This window comes from Myodes glareolus, chromosome 9 (assembly GCF_982192425.1).
Source record: "Myodes glareolus chromosome 9, mMyoGla1.1, whole genome shotgun sequence".
NCBI lineage: Eukaryota > Metazoa > Chordata > Mammalia > Rodentia > Cricetidae > Myodes > Myodes glareolus.
In genome coordinates this window covers 597,929-620,701 of record NC_142034.1, presented here as the reverse complement: position 1 = coordinate 620,701, position 22,773 = coordinate 597,929, and the positions used below count along the sequence as shown (strand labels likewise).

Below are 22,773 nucleotides of genomic sequence, written 5' to 3'. Positions count from 1 at the left end.
TCACGTGGACGGCTGTGGACCTGTGTGATGCTGTCCTGATACTGTACCCCTAGTTCTGTACAGCTGACTCAGGAAAGTGCCTCTGACCTACGCCGTCTGTGTCTGGTGCCAGATTGTTTCATGGGTTTGAAAGTTTGGAAACTTTTGTTTTTAGCAGTTATTTTTTTAAGCCAAAGACTATCAGGGTTTTGACTACTACTTTGAAAACTGATTGAAGCCTGAATGGTTTTTATAAAAATATGAAGCCCTGTAATGTTCAGATGTATTTGTAAGATAGATACACTGGCTCATTTTAGGGTTTGTTATTTTTGTAAGCTGTCTTTGTTAAAGACGGTCCTGTTCTCCCCGTCCCCCCCCCATGACTAAGAACAGAACAAGGTTGCTGAACATCTGATTGGGTGCTTTTGTGGGGTTCTGGGATGTGCTAACTCTGAAAGGTTCATTGAGGCCAGGCCCCTATATTCTGCTTGCTTTTCCAGCCAGGGTCTAATGAGCAGGGGAAGACAGGGTCCCTAGAGCCTGCTGGGAGTGGCATTCTGTAGTGTTAAGGGTTACACAGCAGTTTTCACGGTGAAAGTTGATATTCATGTGAAGTTTGACCTAACTTTTTAAAAGTGAAAAAAGTGTATTATTCCCCATGCGATTTATGATCTGGGCCTGAACTGTTTGAGTTCACAGTTTGCAAATCTGGGCTGGCTTTTATGTGCTGTGAGATAGATGGATGGACAGGTGGGCAGCAGAGTGCAGTCAGCTTCTGTCCCAGATGGTGGTCAGGGTAGCCAGCAGGGCCATGCTCTGCCCTTGTTTACTCCAGAGTTACAGTGTACAGTGCTTGTGTTGTGTTCAGTTGTGTGTGGCAGCTGAGTGCGGCAGGTATAGAGAGTGGGAACGTGCAAGGCCCTAGGGTCCACAGGCGAGTTCCTGGTGACACCTCCCTGAGGCCTCTTCAGGTTCAAGGAAGCCGTGGAGTGCTCCAGATGACTCCCTTATTATCAACCCAAGTTCACTGAGTATTTGGGGAATGATTTTCTCAGCTATGACATGGTGTTTTGGAGGTGACAGTTGAGGGCCTAAGTCCTGGGTTGCCATTCATTTGCTCTGAGTTTGTTGAAGTGATGCTGTTTGTGGTTGTTGGGTCTCTAGAGAGAAATGAGGTTATGGGGACTTCTGTCCAGGACGATCACTCATGGGCTGGGGAAGAGCCGAAGGAAGACAGTGTGGTTTCTGCTAAGGGGCTGTGACTGCCAGCATTTTGAATCTGATTGGTTGGTCCCCGTTCCCAGTGGGGAGCTGAAGCAGCTGGGTTGCCTTATCCCACGAGAGACCAGAGCTTACCTCTGCTCTAGTGCCTGGCACAGCTTGTGCCGCAGGACCCTTGTCTGGACAGATTTTAGAGTGTGTGCCCTGTGATGCCCCAGCTTTCAGGTGAGACTCCCCATTGTCACTCCCTGCTCTGCTTGAGCAGCTTGCAGTCTGGGGAGTCAACAAGCATCAGACTTCTCTGGGTTCTATGCTGGGACTTGACATCAGGACCTGGATTTTATGTTTTAATGTGTGTGTTTGTGTGGATGCTTATACACGTGTGTGTCTACATTGTGTGTGTGTGTGTTTGCGTGGATGCTTATACACATGTGTGTCTACATTGTGTGTGTATGTGTGTGCCTGTATGTGTGTGTGTGATGTTTGTGTATGCCTGTGAGGACTAGCAGGAAGGGTCCAATGCAGATGACTAGACACTGATTGGACCTGATTTTGATTTTGGTGCATGTATATATGTGTTGCTATATACCATTATATGGGTTTATGCCGGTCTTAAATGCTTATAACTTGTGTGTCTACATGTGTTTATGCTCATGTTTTATTTGCCTGTTTGTTTCTTGAGACAGGGTTCTTCCTGTGTAGCTCTGGACACCTTGGAACTTGCTGTGTAGACCAGGGTGGCTGCGAGCTGATGGTGATCCTTCTTGTCTCTGTCTCTCAGGTGCTAGGATTATAGGCACGAACCACCATGTCCACTTGTGCTTGTGTTTTGCATGTGTGTAAATGTGTGGAATCAGTGTGACACCAATGCTCTAGTGAAAGAGAACTGGTGTTCCAGTGAAAAGTGAGGACCAGTGTTTCAGCGAGGGTCAGTGTTCTTAAAAAATATTCGTGTGTGTGTGGTGTGTGTGTGTGTGTGTGTGTGTGTGTGTGCATGGTGTGTGTGTGTGCATGGTGTGTGTGTGTGTGTGTGTGCATGGTGTGTGTGTGTGTGTGTGCATGGTGTGTGTGCATGGTCTGTGTGCGTGGTGGGTGTGTATGTGTGCATGGTGTGTGTGTGTGTGTGTGTGTGTGAATGTTGGTGCATGCTTGACATAATGCGTGTGTAGAAGCCAGGAACAGATTCCAGGAGATCATGATCAGTGTTCTAACTGAAGGCATACTGTTCTGGTAAGCGTCAACAATCTAGCGAGTGTGCTAGTGAGAAAGACTTAGTTCTAGTGAAGTCAGGTAGTTGTCTGCTGCTGCCCTCCAAATCTAGCACTGTGTACAGGGTCTACATGCTGTGCAGCTGCCCTCACAGGGAGGGTGAGCTGGGGCGGTGCTAGATGCAGAGGTGAGCTGTGGCAGAGGGTCGAAGACTGTTCTGTGGAAGGCGAGGAGGGCGGAACCCTTCTGGGTTGGCTAAGGTGGTGAGAGAGGAGGGAAGACTTCTGTGGCTTCTTACCTTTGTGTGGATCCTCTGGTCTACAACTCTCAGTTTGTACATAGATGACAACGATGAGACTTTGCATCTCTTTTTAGTTCAGTCTGTACGTACTGCAGGTTAGGATCTGAGCCCCTTGGAGGACTAGACTGCATTGGTGTGCTCTTGCTGTGAGCAGACCTGTTGGACGATTCCTTTTCTAAACTTTCCTCTACCATGAACTGACTCTCTTCACCCGGTGTTTGGTGATGTATGTAGGCGGACTTTTCTGTCCTGCCAGCCAGTTCCCAAATAACCACACAGAGATTTCTTATTAATTATAAATGCTTATCCAATAGCTAAAGCTTGTTATTAGCCAACTACATTAGCCCTTATTTCTTAATCTGTGCTCGGCCATGTGTCTCAGTGTGGATTTTGCCCTCTTCTTCCTAGCGTCCTCTTAGTGTGGTTCTCCCACCTAACTAACCTTATCCTGTGCAGCTGTGGGCCAGCCAGCTTCTCTAGTAAACCAGTCACTGCGACATATATTCACCTGGTATAAAGGAATAGTCCACAGGTGTGTGCTCAGCAGAAATTCTGGAAGATGTAATGAGTTTGTTCTGATAACTTGTGTACATTTTAAACTTAGAAATGTATTAAAAGTATATTATTTTTTCAGGCTCAAATATTTAAGCATGGAAAGCGTGAAGATTGTCTACCCTATGGTAAGATTAATTTAAAGAACAATATAAACATACGGCTGTGGGTTTGTGTGCTTCTGTGACACAGTATGTATAACAGTGTGTGTGTGTATATTTAACAGTATATATATATATAAAACAGTATTGTAACAGTACTATAACAGTATTATAACAGAATAAACATACGGCTGTGGGTTTGTGTGCTTCTGTGACACAGTATGTATAACAGTGTGTGTGTGTGTGTATATATATTTAACAGTATATATATAAAACAGTATTGTAACAGTACTATAACAGTATTATAACAGAATAAACATATGACTGTGGGTTTGTGCGCTTCTGTGACACTTTTCCTCAAGCATGAACCTGTAGCTTTGTATATTTGAACCCTGTTAGTTCTGTTTTGTGTTCTTTAATATAATTATAATAAACTATTCCACTACTTATTTGAAATATAGGAAATTGCTAAAGGCTCTGTAGTGAAGAGCTGGTGTTTGCAATGCTCCAAGTGCCCTGACTTAATCGTGGAGGGGCCTGGTCACAGTAGACTTGGTCCTAAGGTCCCCTGGGACCGTGTAGCTGCTTTGTTTCCTGTGTCACCGTTCCCCATTGCTTCATCCCCTCCATGTCATCTTAGCGCCTCTCCCCATGCGACATCCCTTATACTCATTGTTCTGTCCCTCTCACCCTCACCGTTTCATTTCTCCTTCATGCTCCTCCCCATTACCCCCTCCCCATCACCCTTTCTCATTATCCCCTTCCTGTTACCCCTTTCCCATTACCCCTCTCCATCAGTCACCCCCTCATCCCCTCATCCTCTCTCCCTATTCCCTCATCCCCTCTCCCCACCCCTCATCTCCTCATCCCCTCATCCCCTTTCCCCATCCCCTCATCCCCTCTCCCCATCCCCTTATCCCCTCATCCCCTCATTCCCTCTCCCCATCCCCTCATCCCCTCATCCCCTCTCCCCATCCCCTCATCCCCTCATCCTCTCTCCCCATCCCCTCATCCCCTCATCCCCTCATTCCCTCACCCCTCTCCCCATCCCCTCATCCCCTCTCCCCATCCCCTCATCCCCTCATCCCCTCTCCCCATCCCCTCATCCCCTCTCCCCATCCCCTCATCCCCTCATTCCCTCACCCCTCTCCCCATCCCCTCATCCCCTCTCTCTATCCCCTCACCCCCTCTCCCTCTGTCCCCTCATCCCCTCACCCCCTCTCCCTATCCCCTCATTCCCTCACCTCATCCCCTCACCCCCTCTCCCTATCCCCTCATCCCCTCACCCCATCCCCTCATCCCCTCATTCCCTCATCCCCTCTCCCCATCCCCTCACCTCATCCCCTCATCCCCTCTCCCCATCCCCTCATCCCCTTATCCCCTCATCCCCTCACCCCCTCTCCCCATCCCCTCATCCCCTCATCCCCTCTTCCTGTCCCCTCATCCCCTCACCTCATCCCCTCATTCCCTCTCCCCATCCCCTCACCCCCTCTCCCCATCCCCTCATCCCCTCTCCCCATCCCCTCATCCCCTCTCCCCATCTCCTCATCCCCTCACCCCTCTTCCCATCCCCTCATCCCCTCTCCCCATCCCCTCATCCCCTCTCCTTTCTGTCCCTTCTGCCCCTTCCATCCTCCCATATCCCACTGCATTGGCTCCACCTCCCCTCCTCGCTCATTCCTTTGGTTCACCACCACCTTGTTCTGGCCTCTCATTTCTGATCCCCATCACTTCATCCCCTTCTGCATTGCTTCACCTCTTCCCTCTTTCCTGCCACCCCCATTTCTTCTTTGTTGTGTCCTCCCATTCCTTCCCTGGTCTTGTCACTCCATTACCTCATTCCTTCTTCTTCCTCCTCCCTGTGCTCCCTCCTCTTCATCACATCACCATCTTTTTGTTATCTGTCCATTCTCTCATTGTCTTCCTCCCGTTGACTCCCCATCCTCCTCCCTTCCTGTGGCCTCGCTCACTTCTCTTGTCACCCAGTCCCATTTCTTTGTCTAGACTTTTTGCCCGGCTCACTCCCACTCTGTCTTCTTTCCTCCTCACCCTTATGTGATTGGTCTCAATCTTGTCTATTTTTCTTCCAGCCCATCTCAGAGACCTAGCCCTGTGCTTCTATCCTAGGCTTTAGTTTTGTCTGTAGAATGCCATTATCATATTCTGCCCCACCTTAGTTCCCTGGATGGCCTATGCACCCCAGGGTCTCGTGTACGAGATCGTTCTACTATGTTCCCTTAGGGCTCAGTGTCCTGCGTCAGCATTGCCTCCATTCTTGCATAGTGCTGAATGAGCACCCCTTGAATAAAACAGATCCTAGAAGCACTGGTAAATGTGAATGACCTTTGTTTGCCCACACTTGTGCCTGAGTGTCCCTCAGGCTCTGCATGATTGCCTACAGCAAGATGGCTTCTCCTATGCTCTGGGCCTTTTCTACTTTTTGTTCCATGGTTAGGACAAATAAAGAGGCTTCACTCTAGCAATTCTTGGCAGATGACTTGGGAAGAAAGAGGTCTTGCTCAGGGATTCAGTGTGAATTATCTACCACCTCCCTTGGGCCTGTGGGATTGACTCATTTCAGGGGTGCATGCCACCTCCTGCGGCACTGAGCTGCATGTTCTCATCTGCAGCCAACACGGTGCTCCAGTGCCTTGAAGGGTGCAGACTCCCCGAGAGCAACCAGACCCTGTTGCGGAAGCTTGGCGTCAAGCTTGTCCAGAGGCTGGGGCTGACCTTCCTGAAGCCAAAGGTGGCCACGTGGAGGTAAGTCAGGCCTGTGTGGGCCGAACAGCAAACAGCTTCCTCTGCTTTGGTTTCCCCTCTGGTGTCCGAGTGGTTCTGGTTTTGAAGGAGTAGTTTGTCTTTTGGCTATTTTCTGACTCAGTATCTTCAGCAGAATAGCTGAAGCTAGAGTGGTAATGGTAATTGCTCTGCCTTCCCCTAAGGTACTGCTCAGGTGTACCTCCAAGGGGTTGGTTTGGATTCTTGGGGGAAAGCTTTCTGGTCAGTCACCTCTCAGAGAAAACTTGGCTCACTTTGGAAGGTTTGTTCAGAAATGAAAGTGTCTTTTCTTTCTGGTAGAGGTAACGTCTTCTAATATCCTCACAGTATTTATTTTTTAAAGACAGGCTTGTTCTGTAGCCCAGGCTAGCCTTGAATTCACATTCCTCTTAGTCTTCTAAGTACTGGGATCCTAGGCATGTGCCATCATGTCTAGAAGGTGCTGGTGTTGTTGTTGCTATTAATATTATTGAATGCGAGCGCTCTATCGCCGAGCTGCACGCAATTATCAATGTGTGTGATTTGAGAAAAGTTATTTAAGTTTTGTTAAAACTTCTTCCAAAAGTGTGGAGAATTCCAGAGAAGTATGTTAGGCTTTCGAGATGTCTAACTGCAATATCCTCACATGTTAGTGTGCACTTCACTCTCAAGTTGTTTAGTAGGCCACATTCTAGTGATCTGTTCTCAGACCTCCAAAGAAACACAACCAGTAGGGTTTGAGCACAGTGTGGAAGCTGGTGAAACCTAAGGTCTGAATCTGGAGACTCAGGAGGAGCCTGTGACCTAGCCAGAGGCTGGCAGGTGGGCGGGGCAGCCTTCTGTTTTGCCCAGACTGTCAGCTGATTGGACAAGACTCACCTGTGCTAGAGCTGGTCCCTGTGTCCAGAAGTGTCCTCAGAGTCATACCAGATCTGTTCAGTTAATGCTCACAGCTACTAAGAAGCTTAATTTAAGAAAATAAATTCAGTATTGCCATTATTTTGTCTCTATTTTTGCACACCTAATAATGTAGTTATTAATAGAATTAGGTTTTGCTGGGCTTGGTGGCACACTCATAATCCTAGCACTCTCTGAGGTGGGAGGGAAGCTCAAGGCTGCCCTGTTGTACATGCTGAATTCCAGGCCTGCCAGAGCTACGTAGTAAGACTCTGTCACTTAAAAAAAACCAAACCAGACCAAAATATGATCTGGTGTTTGTTTTGTTTTGTTTGAGACGGAGCCTGTATATGTAGCCCTAACCCTGTCTGTCCTGGAACTTGCTTTGTAGACCAGTCTGTCCTCAAACTCACAGAGATCCTTCTGTCTCTTCCTTCCGAGTGCTGGGATCAAAGGAGTGAGTCACCATGCCTGACTAATGGTTGGATTTTAAGGTCACCCTCTTGCTATTTGTTTTCTCTTGCTTTTTTCTCTCTTAAAAAAAAGCAGGGGAAGGGTCTCCTGTAACTGAGACTGACTGACCTTGAATTTTGATGACCTTGATTTCCTGGGTTTTTCTGTCTCTGTCAAGGGCTGGGATTACAGGCATGAACTACTGCGCCCAGTTCCTCGTTCTATCTCTCTCTCTCTTTTCAGGTTCTTGTTAGGTCTCCCTACTCTCTAAAGGTATTTTTCCTAGTTCAGGTGGTGAAGTTTGGTCTTCAGAGGCTGTGGCGTACTGGGTGAATCCACTTTCCTGTCTTGTGTTGGCTTTAGTTTTGTTAGTTTATTTCAGTTCTTCTCTGAGGATGCAACTCTCTCTTGTGTACACAGGTTTTCCTTAAGTGAGAGCTGGAACTTGCGGTCTTCTCTGGACTCTAAGATCCCCTGAGAGCTGATTACTCTGCAGTTTTCCCCAGTCTTCTCTCTGGGTCCTGTCCTGTCCTTGCTCATTGTGGGAATGACTGAGGACGTGAGGGAGATTGTGTGTGAGTTTTGTGTTTGTCCTCACAGCTCGTGTCTGTCTAGTGACCTGTGTAGCACTTCTGTGCTGTGTGTTTGCTGCACACAAACTTGTGCAGTGCCTGTGAGCCAGCGATAAAGGTGGGTGCACAGCTTTGGTTCTGTGTCCAGGAGGAGAGCACCCTGCCTCAGCCCAAGTCGGTCTCAGAGATTCAGGCAGAATCTCCCTTTCTTGTTTGAATTCTCTTTGGAGGTGGGCTTTGATTACTCTAGCATGCCGACTTGTAGAGGGAGTTGCTTGTTCAGGGCTAGATAGATGATGGTTGAGTGGTGTCCCTGAGCGACATTATTGTTGGTTCCCTTTTTCTTGTTCCCCAGGCAACTGGGAGATCTGTTCAGAGCTGCACTTGGCGCATAGGTAAGGAGTGGGCTCTGTGGCCTGGGCTGAGGGCTGAGGCCAGAATGCCAAGCAGCTGGAGAAGGCAGCCATTTGCTTGTGAGCAAGGGTGAGGCCCTGATGTCTTCATGTGTCCCCTGTGGTGAGGCTTTGCCATTGCCTTCTGCCTTCATATGGATGGCTCTTCAGAATTAAGGCATGAGTCTGCTCTAGGTTGACTTTCTTTGAGGCTTGTCGTGATAGTATTACATCAGTAGTCTTCTTTCTCCCCCAGTCTGTATGGTGTGTGAGATTTTTTTTCAGGCCTCATGTATGATTTTGAGGGATGCTAAGTTGATGACTTCACTTACCAGACAACTTGCTTTTAGGGTCAGGCTGTGCCTACCAGCCTGAGATAATTTTGTTGTGCACAGGTATCAGCGTGGCTCTCGGTCTTTGGCTGCCAACCTGCAGCTCAGTGCCCCGGGTAAGAGTGAGCAGAAGCCGCTGTCTGATAGCTTAACTTCTGATGGTGATGAAGACTACGATGTCCCAGAGGGGGTGGAGAGCGTGATAGGTAAGTGGAGCCACGGCGTGTGTCATGCATGCCTCATCTCCAGCGCGTTGGTGCTTTTCTTCTGTTTGCCCTCCCCTTCCCCTCCCTCACCTAGCATGTGGCCCCTGACTGACCTCCCCATGGATACTCGCTCTAGTGGCACCAGCTTCCCTCTGTCCCTTCACCCTCCACACTGCCTTCGTACACCCTGACCCCTAAGTGGCTATCCCTGGTTGTCTTCAGGGAAACAGGGTTCCCAGGAAAACAGACTCGGAACGTGGGACTCACGTCTCCAACCTTTATCCTCCTGTCTCGTCTGAGCATGCTTTCCATCATCTCAGACTATTTTAGGCCTCCACGCTTATCAGGGATCTTGATCCAGTGTTCCCAGTCCCCCTTTACTGTGCCCAGCCTCAGGCTCACCACTATGCACTCACTCTCCCTTCCCTACTACTGATGCTGGGTAGAGTGGGATCCTCAGCCTCCATTTCCTGGGAGGATCCTGGCGGGAGATACAGAGCCACGTGATCATCTCCCTTGCTGCGTCCTGTCCACTCATTCTTCAGGACAGGTTTTTCCCGCTGTCTGTATTGTCTCCTTGACCTCCGTAGTGGTGTTTCTGCGGCCAGCACTCACATGTATTTGGTCTTTTCTTGGACGACCCTTCCCCCGTTAGGATTCTCTTCCTTAGCTGCTGTGGCACAACACCCATCCTGGGTCCCTCTAAACCACCTTGAACTCCGTAGACACAGGATGAGTTTTCTTGCTCCTTCTCTCTTATTGCCTACCTACCTGCCTCAGGCATGCTACTTTACGCTCTGCTCCCCCAAAGACCACCCAGCCTGCTGATTTGTTTCTTCCCACCCCCAACCGTTAGCTATTTGTCCATGTCAGTTCTTCTGGGGTTTTCCCTCCGACCAGTGTTTGGACCATACTGGGCTTGTAGGGCTGTGTGACCTGGGATAGCCTTCTGACTAGTCCCCAAAGGTCTCATCTTCCTTTGTGGGAGCCTTACCAGATGTTTCGGGTTTCTTTTGATCTCTCTGGCTCACTGAGGCCTTTACCTGAGGAGGCAGCTTGCTTCCTGCTGATTGTTGTTAGGAAGTGACAGAAATGCCCTCTTCTGTGATTGTTTAAAAGCGGGAAAGAAGTGCTTTCATTGTAACTAAAATGAAGACTCAGGATTGGAGAGAGAGCTCAGCTTTCAGAACCCTGCTGGTTTGGTTCCTAGCACCTACAAGATGGTTCACAATCATCTGTTACTCTAGCTCCAGGGGTTCTGACCCCCTCTTGACTTCCATAGGTACCAGGCATGCACATTGTGCATATACATACATGCAGACAATGTGCTCATATATTATAACATTTAAAATAAAATTAAGACCTCTTGGGCATGCAAGATGGCTCAGTGGGTAAAGGGACTAACTTGACAACTCAAGTTTGATTCCTGGAACTTGAGTGATGGAGGGAGAGAACCAGCTCCTAGAAACTGTTCTCTGGTGTCTACATTCAGGCAGTAGCATGCCCACATCATGCCCATCCTTCCACTAAAGTGGAAAACAAAACAAACAGAAAACAATTAAGACTCTTACTTTTGGAGAAATGGTCTCACCGTGTAGCCCTAACTGGCCTGGAACTCTGTATAGCCCAGGCTGGTTTTGAACTCAGTAGAGCTCTGCCTGCCTTGGCCTCCTGAGTGCTGGGGTTTCCAAACTGATTTTCTCCTTCCTCAGCTTGCCACGTGCTGAGATTATAAGCATGGCTGGCTAAAGTTAAGATTCTCAGCCTAATTCCCACAGTGTATGCTTTGGAGTAGGGTGCAGGATTGGTGGAGTAGTTTGCATGTAAGCAAGAGGACTAAGATTTTCTGTAGGCTGATGCTGTGTGTCCTGGTTTTTGCAGAGCAGCTACTCACTGGGCTGAAGGACAAGGACACTGTGGTGCGGTGGTCTGCAGCCAAAGGGTATGTATAGAAGCCGAGTGAGGCCAAGTGCCGAGTGCCAGCGGTGAGGGGCAGGTGTGTCTAAGCCAGTGTTCCTGAAAACTGCGTGGGCTTTGAGAGTTGTAAATAGTTTGTAGATTTTCAAATGGTAGAGCTGTTGTTTTATATACTGTACATTTAAAGATAATTACTGGCTGGGAATGGTAATTCCAGCATTTGGGAGGCAGAGGCAGGCAGATGGCTGGGAGTTCAAAGCCAGCCGGATCTATGTAGGAAGTTCAGGGCTTCCAGAGATACATTGTGAGACCCTGTCTCAAAAACTCAAAAATTTAAAAAAAAATTCCGAGGTTAAATTTAAGTTCCCTAAAGTGGTGTGAGGCCAATATTAGTAATAGTTGGTTTCTACAAGTTACATGTTAGGTTGTTGAGGAGATTCTGTATGGTAAAAATAGAGCAAGGCAGGGATGTTTCCTGCTCACAGATTCCCCTGACATCACAAAGAGGAAACTCTCCACAGACTAAAGGGGGCTGCCCTAGGAATTTATGCCAGTAGTAGATGTTCTTGGCCTGAAGTCTGTCCGGCTGGGAAGGATAGACAAATGCACAGTGAGACACGCTGGGAGGAGCCTTCTCTCGGGCTTGACTTGAGGTCTCTGCTTTCCTCTGTGCAGGGCCTGGACTAGCCTTTTGTGGAAATGGGACAGTATATAGGTGAGAGGGACTAGGTTGGCTTTTGCAGCCTTCTAGTACTCAGGGGCTGTTATCAGTGATGAGTTCAGTGTCTGTATTACTCTGGGGAGAGGTGACCACACACCCTGTTCACGTGCCCAAAGAGTCACGTGCCCTGTCCTTGGCATTGTTGCTGAGCAGTATTTGAGGCTTGCTGTCCTTTGGGGAATGGGAGACTTATTCAAGATGGTTGTATATATAGTAGATAAACTCTTGCTTTTCTTTTTCAGGATTGGTAGAATGGCTGGAAGGCTTCCCAGAGAGCTGGCAGATGATGTGGTGGGGTCTGTGTTGGACTGCTTCAGGTAGGTTATTCCTTGTGGCTTTCTGCTCTTGTGTACTAATAGATTTTCTTTCAATTGTGCTGTTTGTTAGAACCCCAAAGCCTAATTTTTTTTGCTCTTCAAGTTAAACTTGAAAACTTACGTTAGCCGATACGTTGCTTTTTTCAGCACCATTATGTATCTAAAACCTTTAGAAAGAAATGACGTCAGTGTTGAACCCATGCAAATGTAGTTCACCTTCAAGTGTAAGTTTTGTACACTTCCTTACAAAAGTACGTGTACATTTACTTACATTTGTACTGCAGATGGGCAGAGCTTCATAGAATGAGGGAACGTTCTAAATCTATAGGCCTCATGTTGCTACTAGCCAGAGTGGACACTAAGAGCCTTGAATGTCTGAGGCCCGGATTTGGAGTTGCATTGTAATGAATTGGAGTTTAGCCTCCCAGGACATTCTGGGTATGTGGGCGCATGGCCTGTGTGTAACGTGGCTTATTAGGTGGGTGTGATCCTTGGGTCATAGACTGGCACTGTGTACTCATAGACAGAGGCATTGGTTTTGTTTCCTTCCTAATGACTACTATTCTGGGTGTGATGGTTTTCTTCCTGGGCTTTGGAAGTAGAGAGTTGAGCAGGGGCATCAGACACTCCTTTTTCACTGCCCTTTGTTGACAGCACGGTTCTGGGCCTGCTATTCTGGCAGGAAGTATGTTATCAGCACTTGGGGCGCTCCAGTCCTTTCTCCTTGTGTCTTTAGAGATGACCCACCAACAGCCAAAATCGACTTCCTTCTGGAATGGGCCCTTCTTCATTTTGCCTGGGGCTACTTAAGAGGCAGTTTGCAGGAGATCGCGTGTCAGAGACAGTTTTAGACAGGTGGTGTATGTAGTGGAAGCTGCAGGAGGTCGCTTGTCAGAGACGGTTTTAGACTGACGGTGTATGTAGTGGAAACCGCAGGAGATACTCCACGGTATATGTAGTGAAAGTCCTAGCAGAAAGCATTCTTACTGGGACTGCTGTGTGGAGTGTAGAGAGAAGATACTGTGTGTAGCTTCTTTTCTCAAGATTCTCTAGATTTTTCTTAGACCTTGTCCCTGGAGCTCCTTCTGGAGGTCCTGAGATGGCTTGCTGCTGATGCCATGAACTTAGTACCAGTATTTCCTGGCTTCTGAGGACAGCTAAGGCCTTTTTTGCTCTTCATGTAAGCAGAGGTTTAGGAAGGGTTGGATTCCATCGTTTCCCAGCTTTTGCGGAGTTCCAAGCACTGTTTTGCCCCTCCCTCTTAGGGTGTCTGCACATTCCCTCCAGTCAGGTAGACTTTTTGTGCAGGTGCACTCCCCACCCTCCCGGCACCTCCCCCCCACCCTCCTGGCACCCCTCCCCCTCCCAGCACCTCCCTCCACCCTCCCGGCACCTCCCCCCACCCTCCTGGCACCCCCCCTCCCCGCACCTCCCCCCACCCTCCCGGAACTTCTGCACTCTCTTGCCTCCAGTCTCTCTGGCATTCTCAGCCCATTCTCTTTGAGTGCTGCAGGGTTCTGGTGTGTACTGCTTCCCCAGACTGTGTTCCTTCCTCCTGGCTTTCAGTCTTGGTCTGATGTTGGAGTCTAGCTCATTTAACCTAATCATGGGTCTGTTTTTCTTTTCTTTTTCTTTTTTTAAATAGACGGCAGATACAAAAGTGTATCCCATTTCTGTGTGTTCTGGAATCAGAAAGGGTGTTACTGCTCTTGAATTCTCAGTCCACATTGCATGCTGATGGAAGGGTCAGGATGTTGGGTCTGTACAGAGGCCTGGGTTTCCCAGCGTCTTCCTCCAACCCGTTTAATGGCATCTCAACATTTTGTGCTTTCTCTGTCTGGACCCCTAGGTTAGGAGCTTAGGCTCGGATTTCAGATAATAGCGTGCCCTTAGCACTTGGCCAAAGTCTGTTTCTTTGCCTTTGTTGTGTGAGGGCTGGGTTTTCTCAGACACAAGTATGTAGTAGTGATAGCAGCATCTCAGGCCTGCCTGCCTGGAGCCATAGTGACACACTTGTAGTTTAGAAATGAAGTTAGTTTACTGTATTTGAGTCATTATTACATTATAATGTGTTAGGTTCACTCTGATGGTAATCCTCATAAAAGCGGGAGGAAGCGTCTCTTTCCGTTTGAAATCCTGAGGAACATAAAGGTTTGGAAATGAAACCAGGTGTGGTGGCATGCTCTTATAATCCCAGCACTTGAGAGGTAGAGATAGGAGGGTCAAGAGTTCAAGGCCAGCTTCAGCTATATAGCGAGTTTGAGACCAGGTTGGGTCCATGAGACCTGGTCTAAACAAATAAAACAGAAAACCCAAGATTTGAAATGATTGCATAGCCGCTGAGCAGACACCTGGTAAGACACCTGGCGCATTAAGAAGTGGTAATTATGGGTGAGTCATCAGTGGTGGTGGTGAGTAGGAGGACAACTGTGTCTGTAGGCTCACGAAGGCCCATGTTGTGTCCATCTTGTACACGTCAGTGACGTCTTTTCGTCTCTTTGTAGTTCGTGAACAAAGCAGCTAGGTGTACAGTTTAGTGATGATTTTCCTACACATTTCATTTGCTGTCAAATGAATTCAACCAGAATAGGTAAAATCCTGTCATTTGTTTGGATTTTTTTTGTGTGTGTGTGTGATGTGCATCTTCATGTTTATGTTGGCAGCAAAATACAGAAACTTCAGAGCGGCCCTGACCAGTCTGAGACAGTCACTCATGTTGTAGTTACGACGGGCCACACCCTGAAGAGACCTTTTGAGTACCCAGACACATTGATTTTAAATATAAAATGTTGCTTGTGAGACCCTATTTCATTTGGGTGCAAAATTGGGTTCTCGTATGCCCAGCTACTTGGAAGGCTGAGGCAGAAGGATTGCTTGAGCATACAAGTTCATCATTAGTCTGGGAACATACAGACTTGATACCTCCATGCCTTTGAAAAAGTCTTAAATGCTCTTTCTTTTCTTTGTTTTGAGATGGAATCTCATGCATCTCAGCAATGTAGTCTTGAACTTGCGTAGTTCAGATGGCCTTACACTTCTGACCTTCCTGCCTCCACTTCCCAGGTACTGGGATTAGAGCATGTGACATGGTGGCCATCTTATTTAATCTCTTTTTAAATCTTGAATGTGATCACTGAGGTAACAGTGGGTGCCATGCAAAGGCATCCTCCTTTTCTACTGATGTCCTCTAAATTGGGTGGAATCTCTTTTGACTCTCTACTGTCTGATCAGAGTGGGCCGAGGTCAGAGTATTGTGGCCATGGTACAGGACATCATGTAGGGCAGATGGCCTGGTTTGACGCTGAAGATGGTGGGATGTCTCTGGATTGGTCTTGAGCTGACCCAAGTCCTTTCATTATCGTTGGGTGATGTAAAGAGTAGTGTTGATGTGGCAGTTGTCTTCGTGTTGGGTTTGAGTGTCTTATTTGTTTAACCAAGAAGTCATGGTTTTAATAAGACTCATGGGCCCAGAATATGGATTAGCTTGTGTTTCTTGCAAAAGTGTGGGCTTTCAATCCGGAGTTGACATTCGAACTGTGGTCTTAGTTTTCAGGAGACGGATAAGGCATGGCATGGTGGATGTCTGGCATTGGCGGAACTGGGGAGACGAGGCCTGCTGCTGCCATCGAGACTCTCAGAGGGTAAGTAACTGAAGTGCATGGATCTGCATCCTTAGGGCTGCTGAGTCTTGGTGGGGTTCCTCAGTGTGGCTATCCATGGACACCAGTGCTTCTGAGGAGGGCATGCATGGTATATGCATGTTCCTCAGGCTTCTTTCTCACGCCAGCCTTTATAATTTACCAATTGCCTCTTTGGCCTGTTGTGCCGGATTTGGGAGGGTCACGGACCCTGGTCCTATTTGGTTTTCTTGTCTCTAGAACTGTTTTTCTCTCTCGGGGGTACTGTCACCCATTGAAAGCGCCTGAAGACTCTTGGTGCCCCCATAGTGTGTTGCAGTGACAATACAGTGACACTGCAGTGACAGTGCCCTGATCATTGACAGCTTGTGGCAGCAGTGGAGCTGACCTCAGGATGGGGCACAGCGCTGTGCCAAGGCTGTTTGCTGGGTCCTGGTGAGGTGGAGTCAGAGAATAAGGCCCCGTGCCACTGTCTGGAAGTAAGTGTGCCCCAGAGATTGTGCAGGGTGTGGCTTTCGTGTAGAGCGATGGCTCTCAACCTTCTTAAAATGCTGTAGCCCTTTACACAGTCCTTCCCGTTTTGGCGATTCCCAACTGTAAAATTATTTCTTCACTTCGTCGTAGCTGTAATTTGTTACTGTTGTGAGTTGTAATGTAAATACCTGATATGCAGAATATCTGATTTGCCATCCTTATGAAAGGGTCATTTGACCCCCAAAGGGGTTATAACCCACAGGTTGAGAGCGGGTGGTCTACAGTAAGACCTAGGAATCGTGTGGGTTGCATGTCACTGACGCCAGGCTGGTGTCAGCACCGGAACACAAGGGAGGTGCTCTGGAGCTGCGTTCTGTTAAGCCCTTCTGCTTTTAAAAATGCAATAAATTGCATCCTGTATCGTCTACCCGTGTACAGTTGATGGTGGTCTCTGACATCACGTAACTTAACCTCAGAACATTCTCATTGCCTTAGGCTGGATCCTGCACCACAGAGCAGCCGTTCCCACCCTGCTACCCAGCCCTAGGCAAGCCCTGGTTCCCTCTTCTGTTCTGCCCTTTTCAGGCATTTCATGTCAGCAGACCTTGATGCTTGTTCTTTTGTGTTTGGACGTCATGTAATTTTCTGATGGTCACCGTGTGGTAGTGCTTTGTCCTTTTTCCTACTGACCGGGATTCCACTGCATGAAGGACTGCTTTTTGCTTAGTCTTACAGTTAAGTAACCATTTAGGTTGCCTCCACCTTTTGGCTTTTTGAGTAATGCCGCAGTGAGCACTTGTTTGAGTGTCTGTGTAGACGTGTGTTATCGTTTGTCTTGGGTGTAGACCTGGGAGTGGAAATGCTGGTTCGTCTAGGGAACAGGTCAGGCTCTTCTAACGTGACTGCATCGCTGGACCTTCCCACCAGCCCCACTTTCCTCACATGCCCATCATTTTTTATTTTCATCTTCCCTCTTTTTCGAACATAATTACTATTGTAGTTTTAGTAGAATGTCAGTCATTTCATCATGGCTTGGTTGTTCATCTCTGATTGCCAAGGAAGAGGTCCGAACCGGCTCCAAGGTGTTGCTAGATGGTGACTGTTTGCAAGCTAGGACTGCCTCTTTGTCAGGAGATGTGGTGTGGCAGAGTCACACTGTTCTGTCAGAAAGGACCGGACGCAGACTTTGGGAAGCCACGGAGCAGTTTCCTTAACCCATGTGTTGGTTTGGCCCGTTCTGTGAGGTCAGCAGGTCTGTGCAGATGGATCGTTGTGGAAACCTATTGAGTGAAGTGCTGCTATAGCTTGCTCTGCCGTGGAACCTGAACCGGTGATGTTCTCTTCGGTTTTCTTCAGTGGGGCCAGCTTGTATGTGTTACGCCATATTTCGGGACGTTAGACTGCATCAATCCCACCACCTGGAGTAAGGATAACGGTATTACTGGTGTCACAGTGTCAAGCTGTTGCTTACAACATGATGTGGAATAAATTAGCCCATTATCTCTCTGTGGAGAGCTGTCCTCCTGCCCCGCAGTGCCTCCATGTGAACTGAACCCCCCTGAAGCTTCTTCTTGTGCCAGGGGCACCCTGTACTGTCTCCTGATGGGGAAAGTATCACTTCAGATAAGGGGGACAGGAGCTCTGGAACCGGCGTGAAGATGGTAACCCTAACATGGAATGTCTGAAGGATGCTTTTTATGTTCTTGTTTTAGATCCCACACCATTCCTCTGAGAGTGGTCTTGTTTGTTTAAAGTCACGGCTGAATACTTGCTTCTCATAGCCATTGTATAGTATGTAGCTTTCTGAGTTGACAGAGAGCAAAAGCACCACAGTCCCAACATTTGGAAATTAGAGGCAAGAGGATCAGGAATTCATGTTCTTGGTACAGTGAGTTTGAGGTTAGCCTGGGCTATATGAGAGACCCTGTCTCTTAGGAAAGAAAAAGGATAAATACGGTCTGGAAAGACAAGGTGTTGAATAAGTTGGTAAACAAAACTTCTGTTCTTGTCTCAGAAGACATGGGGAGCTTTCTGGGTACATGCTGAAGTCAGGGAGGAAGTGACTTTGGGGAGGTCAGATTGACTTTACCACAGCCTTAGAGAGCAGACTGGGCAAAGTCTCAGGAAGGAGCAGCTTGGTCGTCTCTTTAAAGAGTTCTGCCAGGTTATCTTCATGCACACACATGTGAGCACTTACACACGTGTTCCCCCACACACTGTACCTAAGTTTGTTTGATCTTTGCTGTGGTGGATAAGGACCTCGGCCATTATCAAAGGACTGCTTAGCCTTTATTTCAGGTGGCCCAAATGCCTGATTGGTCCTGGTTTTGGTCCTCTTGGTTTTTGGGGGGAGTTGCTCCTTGAACCTTGTTCACTGTGGATATGCCACAGGGCATCATCATTAGCCTGAGCAGGCTTGTCTATGGTTTTGGCTGGATTTTCTCTGTGGCTGTATTTGATTAGTGTTAGTATTCTAATAGAATGTATACCAGTGTTCCTAATTTTGTGGTTGATTCCCTTCCCCCATCCCCAGTTTTAGGTTTTGAAATTAAACATCCGTATCTCTTTGGACACTTGGTTAAAACCTTCTGTTTCTTTGCTGTTTTTACTCAGTGGAGAATTTTGTGCCGATAAGTCATGTGTTTTGAGCTTCTTAGGTGTGTCCTATCTTTCATCCAAACTTCAGTGTGTTCAGCCTTGACTTCCTTAAATATTCCACCTGCCTCTTTCTCCCTTTTTACCCTGGGATTTGAATTTTGGGTAATTCAAATTCAACTTTACAACTTTACAACAACAATGTAAAGTTGTACTCTGCTATGTCCCTCAGGACTCTTAGGTTTCTATTCCTTTTCCTTTATTATTATTAATTATTTTTGCTCCTCATACTGGGTGATTTCAGTTTCTTTATGTTCACTGATTCTGTCTTTTACCTGTTGCAGATCTGACTGTAAGCCCCATGTTAGTTCCTGTCCTCATCACTGTGACCAGATTCTACCTGATGAAAGTAGTTAAAAGAAGGAAGGGTTTATTTTGCTCATGCGTTTTCAGAGTCCAGTCCATCTTTTCTGGGAAGGCGTGCGCAGGAGTGTGAGGCCGCTGGTAAGGTTGCATTCTCAGTCGGGGAGCAGAGAGAGATGAATGATGCTTAGCTCACTTTTCCCTCTTCTGTAGTCTGGGACCCCTGCTCCTGGAATGGTGTGTCCCACATTTAGAATAGGTTCCTATCTTACTTAACTCAATCTAGAAACTCCCTCATAGACACACCCAGAGTCGTGTCTTCTTAATAATTATAGATCTTGTCAAGTTGGCAATCAGTATCAATCATCACATCCTTCTAGAGAACCTTCATTTCAATTGTTGACTTTTCAATTTCAGAACCTCTGTCGAGTTGCTATAATTTGTCTCTTTGTTGACATTTTGAGCTTGTTCAGATATGGCCTGTGGTTCCCTTTGAGTGTTTTAAAGTCTGTGTTTGGTAAACTCAATGCCTGGGCTGCTTTCCTGTTCCTTTGTCTGCCTTGCAATTTTTTGTTTTTGTTGAAAATAAAATATTTTGAATATTCTAATAGGCACCTGCAGAAAAAAGCCTCCTCCCCACAGACACTTGCTCTTTGGATGCATTGAGGCCTGTGGTGTCCTCTGACCCAGTGATTGTCTTGTGCTTGTTTACTGCGGTTTGTTCCGTATCTCATCATTAGATGTGATATGAGGGGCTCTGTGGTGCTAAAACAGTGGTTTCCTTCTGTAAGCGTTCCTCTGTTGTCATAGTGCTTGATTAGTATTCAGACTTCTGCAAAAGTTGATCCTATCAGTTTTGTTCAGCTTAGCACTTCAGCACGTTGTAACGCAGTCTCGCTGGGGGCCTCCACTTGTAGCCTCAGTACTACTTGTACTACACACGCCTCTAGTGTACCGCCTGCACCATGGAACCATTTGCGAGCCGGAAAAGGGGCTGGAGATGGACACGCACACAGACAGAGAGGCAGGGACACGGGTCATCCTTGAATTCCCCAAGAGTGCCCCCTTTATTGTGTTCAGGGGCAGCTTATATAGCGCCCTGGCCACGCCCCAGCTCTCAGGATCTTTCAGCTGCAGACTCATCAGAACCCACTCCCCTACCATCTGGGTCTCATGCTTAGAGCAGCTGCAGGCTGCTCAGAGCAGAGGAAAACAAGTTGTTTACAGGAAATTCAGGGTATGGTGGTCTGCAGTCCCCAACAGCATATAACTCCTGTTCTACTGTGTTGCATGACATCATCCAAAAAACAACATTTGGGTAGTGTTGTGGCATCTGTCTGGATCTTCTTAAGTAGCAAATGCCATATAGGATTAAATATGCAAGAGTTTGTTAGGATAATGCTTGTGTGTGTGTGTGTGTGTGTGTGTGTGTGAGAGAGAGAGAGAGAGAGAGAGAGAGAGAGACAGACACACACACATACACACACACACAGAGAGAGAGAGAGACAGACAGACAGACACACACACACACACACACACACACACACAGAGAGAGAGAGAGAGAGAGAGAGAGAGAGAGAGAGAGAGAGAGAAGATTGGACATCTTCATTGGCCCTGGTATACATATATGGGATGCCTGGCATGGTAGGTCCCTGGTCAGGGCCAGGTTGACCAGATCCCAGAGTTGCACTATTATTTAGTTTTTAGCATTTGTGCCATTTTGAGCTGCCAGACACCCAAGTTTGTAAGAAAAGGACAATGTGGCATCTATGACTTTGCTGCTGGACAGATTGTCCTCCATGCTTTCCTTTGAGGGAGTGTCTGTTTCGTATCTGTGGTTTTCTGCCCTGTCGAAGGTGTTGTAGGAAGAGGACAGATCTCAGTGGATTGTTGTCAGGATTGTTGAGAAAGGGTTTTGTTTTTTGTTTTAAAATATAAATTGAGATACAGTTTACCTACCTTACAGTTTACTCATTTAGAATGTAATTAAATTGATTTTAGTGTATTTCGTTTCTTTTAAACATATAGTTAAAAATATATAAAGCAAAATTATTGTAGCCATTTCCTAGCATTCTATTCAGTGACATTAATTATGTTCTTGCTGTTGGGCAACTATTTCATACATCTGGTTCTACAACATCTGTTATTCCGAGTAGATAACCTGTCTCCCATCCCACATAACTCCAGGCGACCTCCTATTCCTATGGTTTTTGTCCATTCTTGGGTCTTCATGGAAGTACAAAGTGTGTATAGTATTTTGCCATTGTGGCTGGACCATGTCATAGAATATAATGATCCCAAGATGGTGTGGAGGTCCATCTGTCTGTGTGTTGCTTTTTTTGGTTAATGAATAAAGAAACTGGCTTGGCCTACAGCAAGGTAGAGCTAGGTGTCGAGGGGAAGGGGCGCATGACTAAACTGAATGCTGGGAGAAGGAAGGCCAAGTCAGAGAGAAGTCATGTAGCACCTGCTGGAAACAGACGCTGGATGGAACTTTACCCGGTAAGCCACAGCCACGTGGCAGTTCACAGATTAATGGAAATGGGTTAACTTAAGATATAAGAGTTAGCCAGAAATACACTTAAATACGCTTACTCTTAAGCCAATCATTTGTGAGTGTAGAGAGGTACTAATTGGGAAACATGATCGTAGGATTTTATTATAGAACTATAGGGATCCCTTTGTTTTATAGGCGGAATATCTACTCTAGTTGCCTTGGGTATGCTGTTGAAGGTGACCTTTGGAGCAACTGTTCCTGGAGGGTGGTGTTTCTCCATGGCGGGTCTCTCAGCTGAGGCCATGGGCACCATGTTTGGTAGAGTAGTTTCTCATGCTTCACCCAGGCATGGGAGGCAGCTGGCCAGGTTGTTTTCCATTTAAGGTGAACTAGACAGTGGGTAGAGCTATCTTTCTGGGCCTGAATGGAGGGCTGAGTTCTTACGTGGGTTAAGCATGCCAGAAATCTGTTAATTCCAGGCTTTGGACATGGAGCAAACAGTGCTTGGTGGGTCTTTCCTCTTTCCTGCAGGCCTTTACTTGATGGGGAGCAGGAGAGGTCATATTTTTGTTCTTTGTCAAACAAACAAAAAAGAGCCAGGCTGGAAAACATAATGATTGTATCTGTTGGTTTTCTATCTTTAGAGAGTACATTTAGGTTAGTGGTATGTGGTGGTTTGATGAACCCAAAGGCCTTGTCTAGCTCCTTGGAAGGGAAGGGCTCCTCCTGCCTCACCGGGTGGTAGCAGAAAGCTTTCTTGCTTCCATGAGTGGGAAACCTGTTGTACCTTTAGAGGTGGCTTGCAGCACTGGCCTCGTGTATCTCATAAAGGTTGTGAAAAACTCTGCATCCTGCTCATATGCTGGTATTTGAAATTTTTTTAAAGAATTTTTTTAAAGATTTTTTTTAAAATGTACATTGGTGTTTTGCATGCATGTATATCTGTGTGAGGATGCCAGGTCTTAACCACTGAGCCATCACTCCAGCCCCGGTATTTGACATTTTATATGACCTTAACCAGTTGGCGAAGTGTTTCTCTAAGCCTAACATCATCTGGAGGTCAGCTTTCACTGGGCATCCTCTATGGGGACTGGCTAGGAGCTGGGAATCGATGCCAGAGGAACCATGAATTGCTGTGCTCAGTGCCTCAGCTTGGTTCTTGCATGCGGGATGAAAGACCATCTCTGTCTAGACTAGAAGAGCTTTTGGGGACCGAGAAAGGTGGAACCCTTCCCACGTAGCACTTGGGGGCCAGGGCTCCTGAGACTTATCTCCT

General features: G+C 47.1%; 1 protein-coding gene across 1 annotated transcript in view; it reads left to right on the top strand.

Annotated features, from left to right (window-relative positions):
• Positions 1 to 22,773, top strand: part of Tbcd (tubulin folding cofactor D) — a 158,616-nt gene that overhangs the window by 37,090 nt on the left and 98,753 nt on the right. The window contains exons 8-13 of the mRNA XM_048429305.3: positions 3,345 to 3,390; positions 5,994 to 6,126; positions 8,833 to 8,975; positions 10,857 to 10,917; positions 11,856 to 11,930; positions 15,477 to 15,571. Of these exons, the coding sequence (XP_048285262.3) occupies positions 3,345 to 3,390; positions 5,994 to 6,126; positions 8,833 to 8,975; positions 10,857 to 10,917; positions 11,856 to 11,930; positions 15,477 to 15,571 (553 nt within the window). The remainder of the gene's footprint in view (positions 1 to 3,344; positions 3,391 to 5,993; positions 6,127 to 8,832; positions 8,976 to 10,856; positions 10,918 to 11,855; positions 11,931 to 15,476; positions 15,572 to 22,773) is intronic.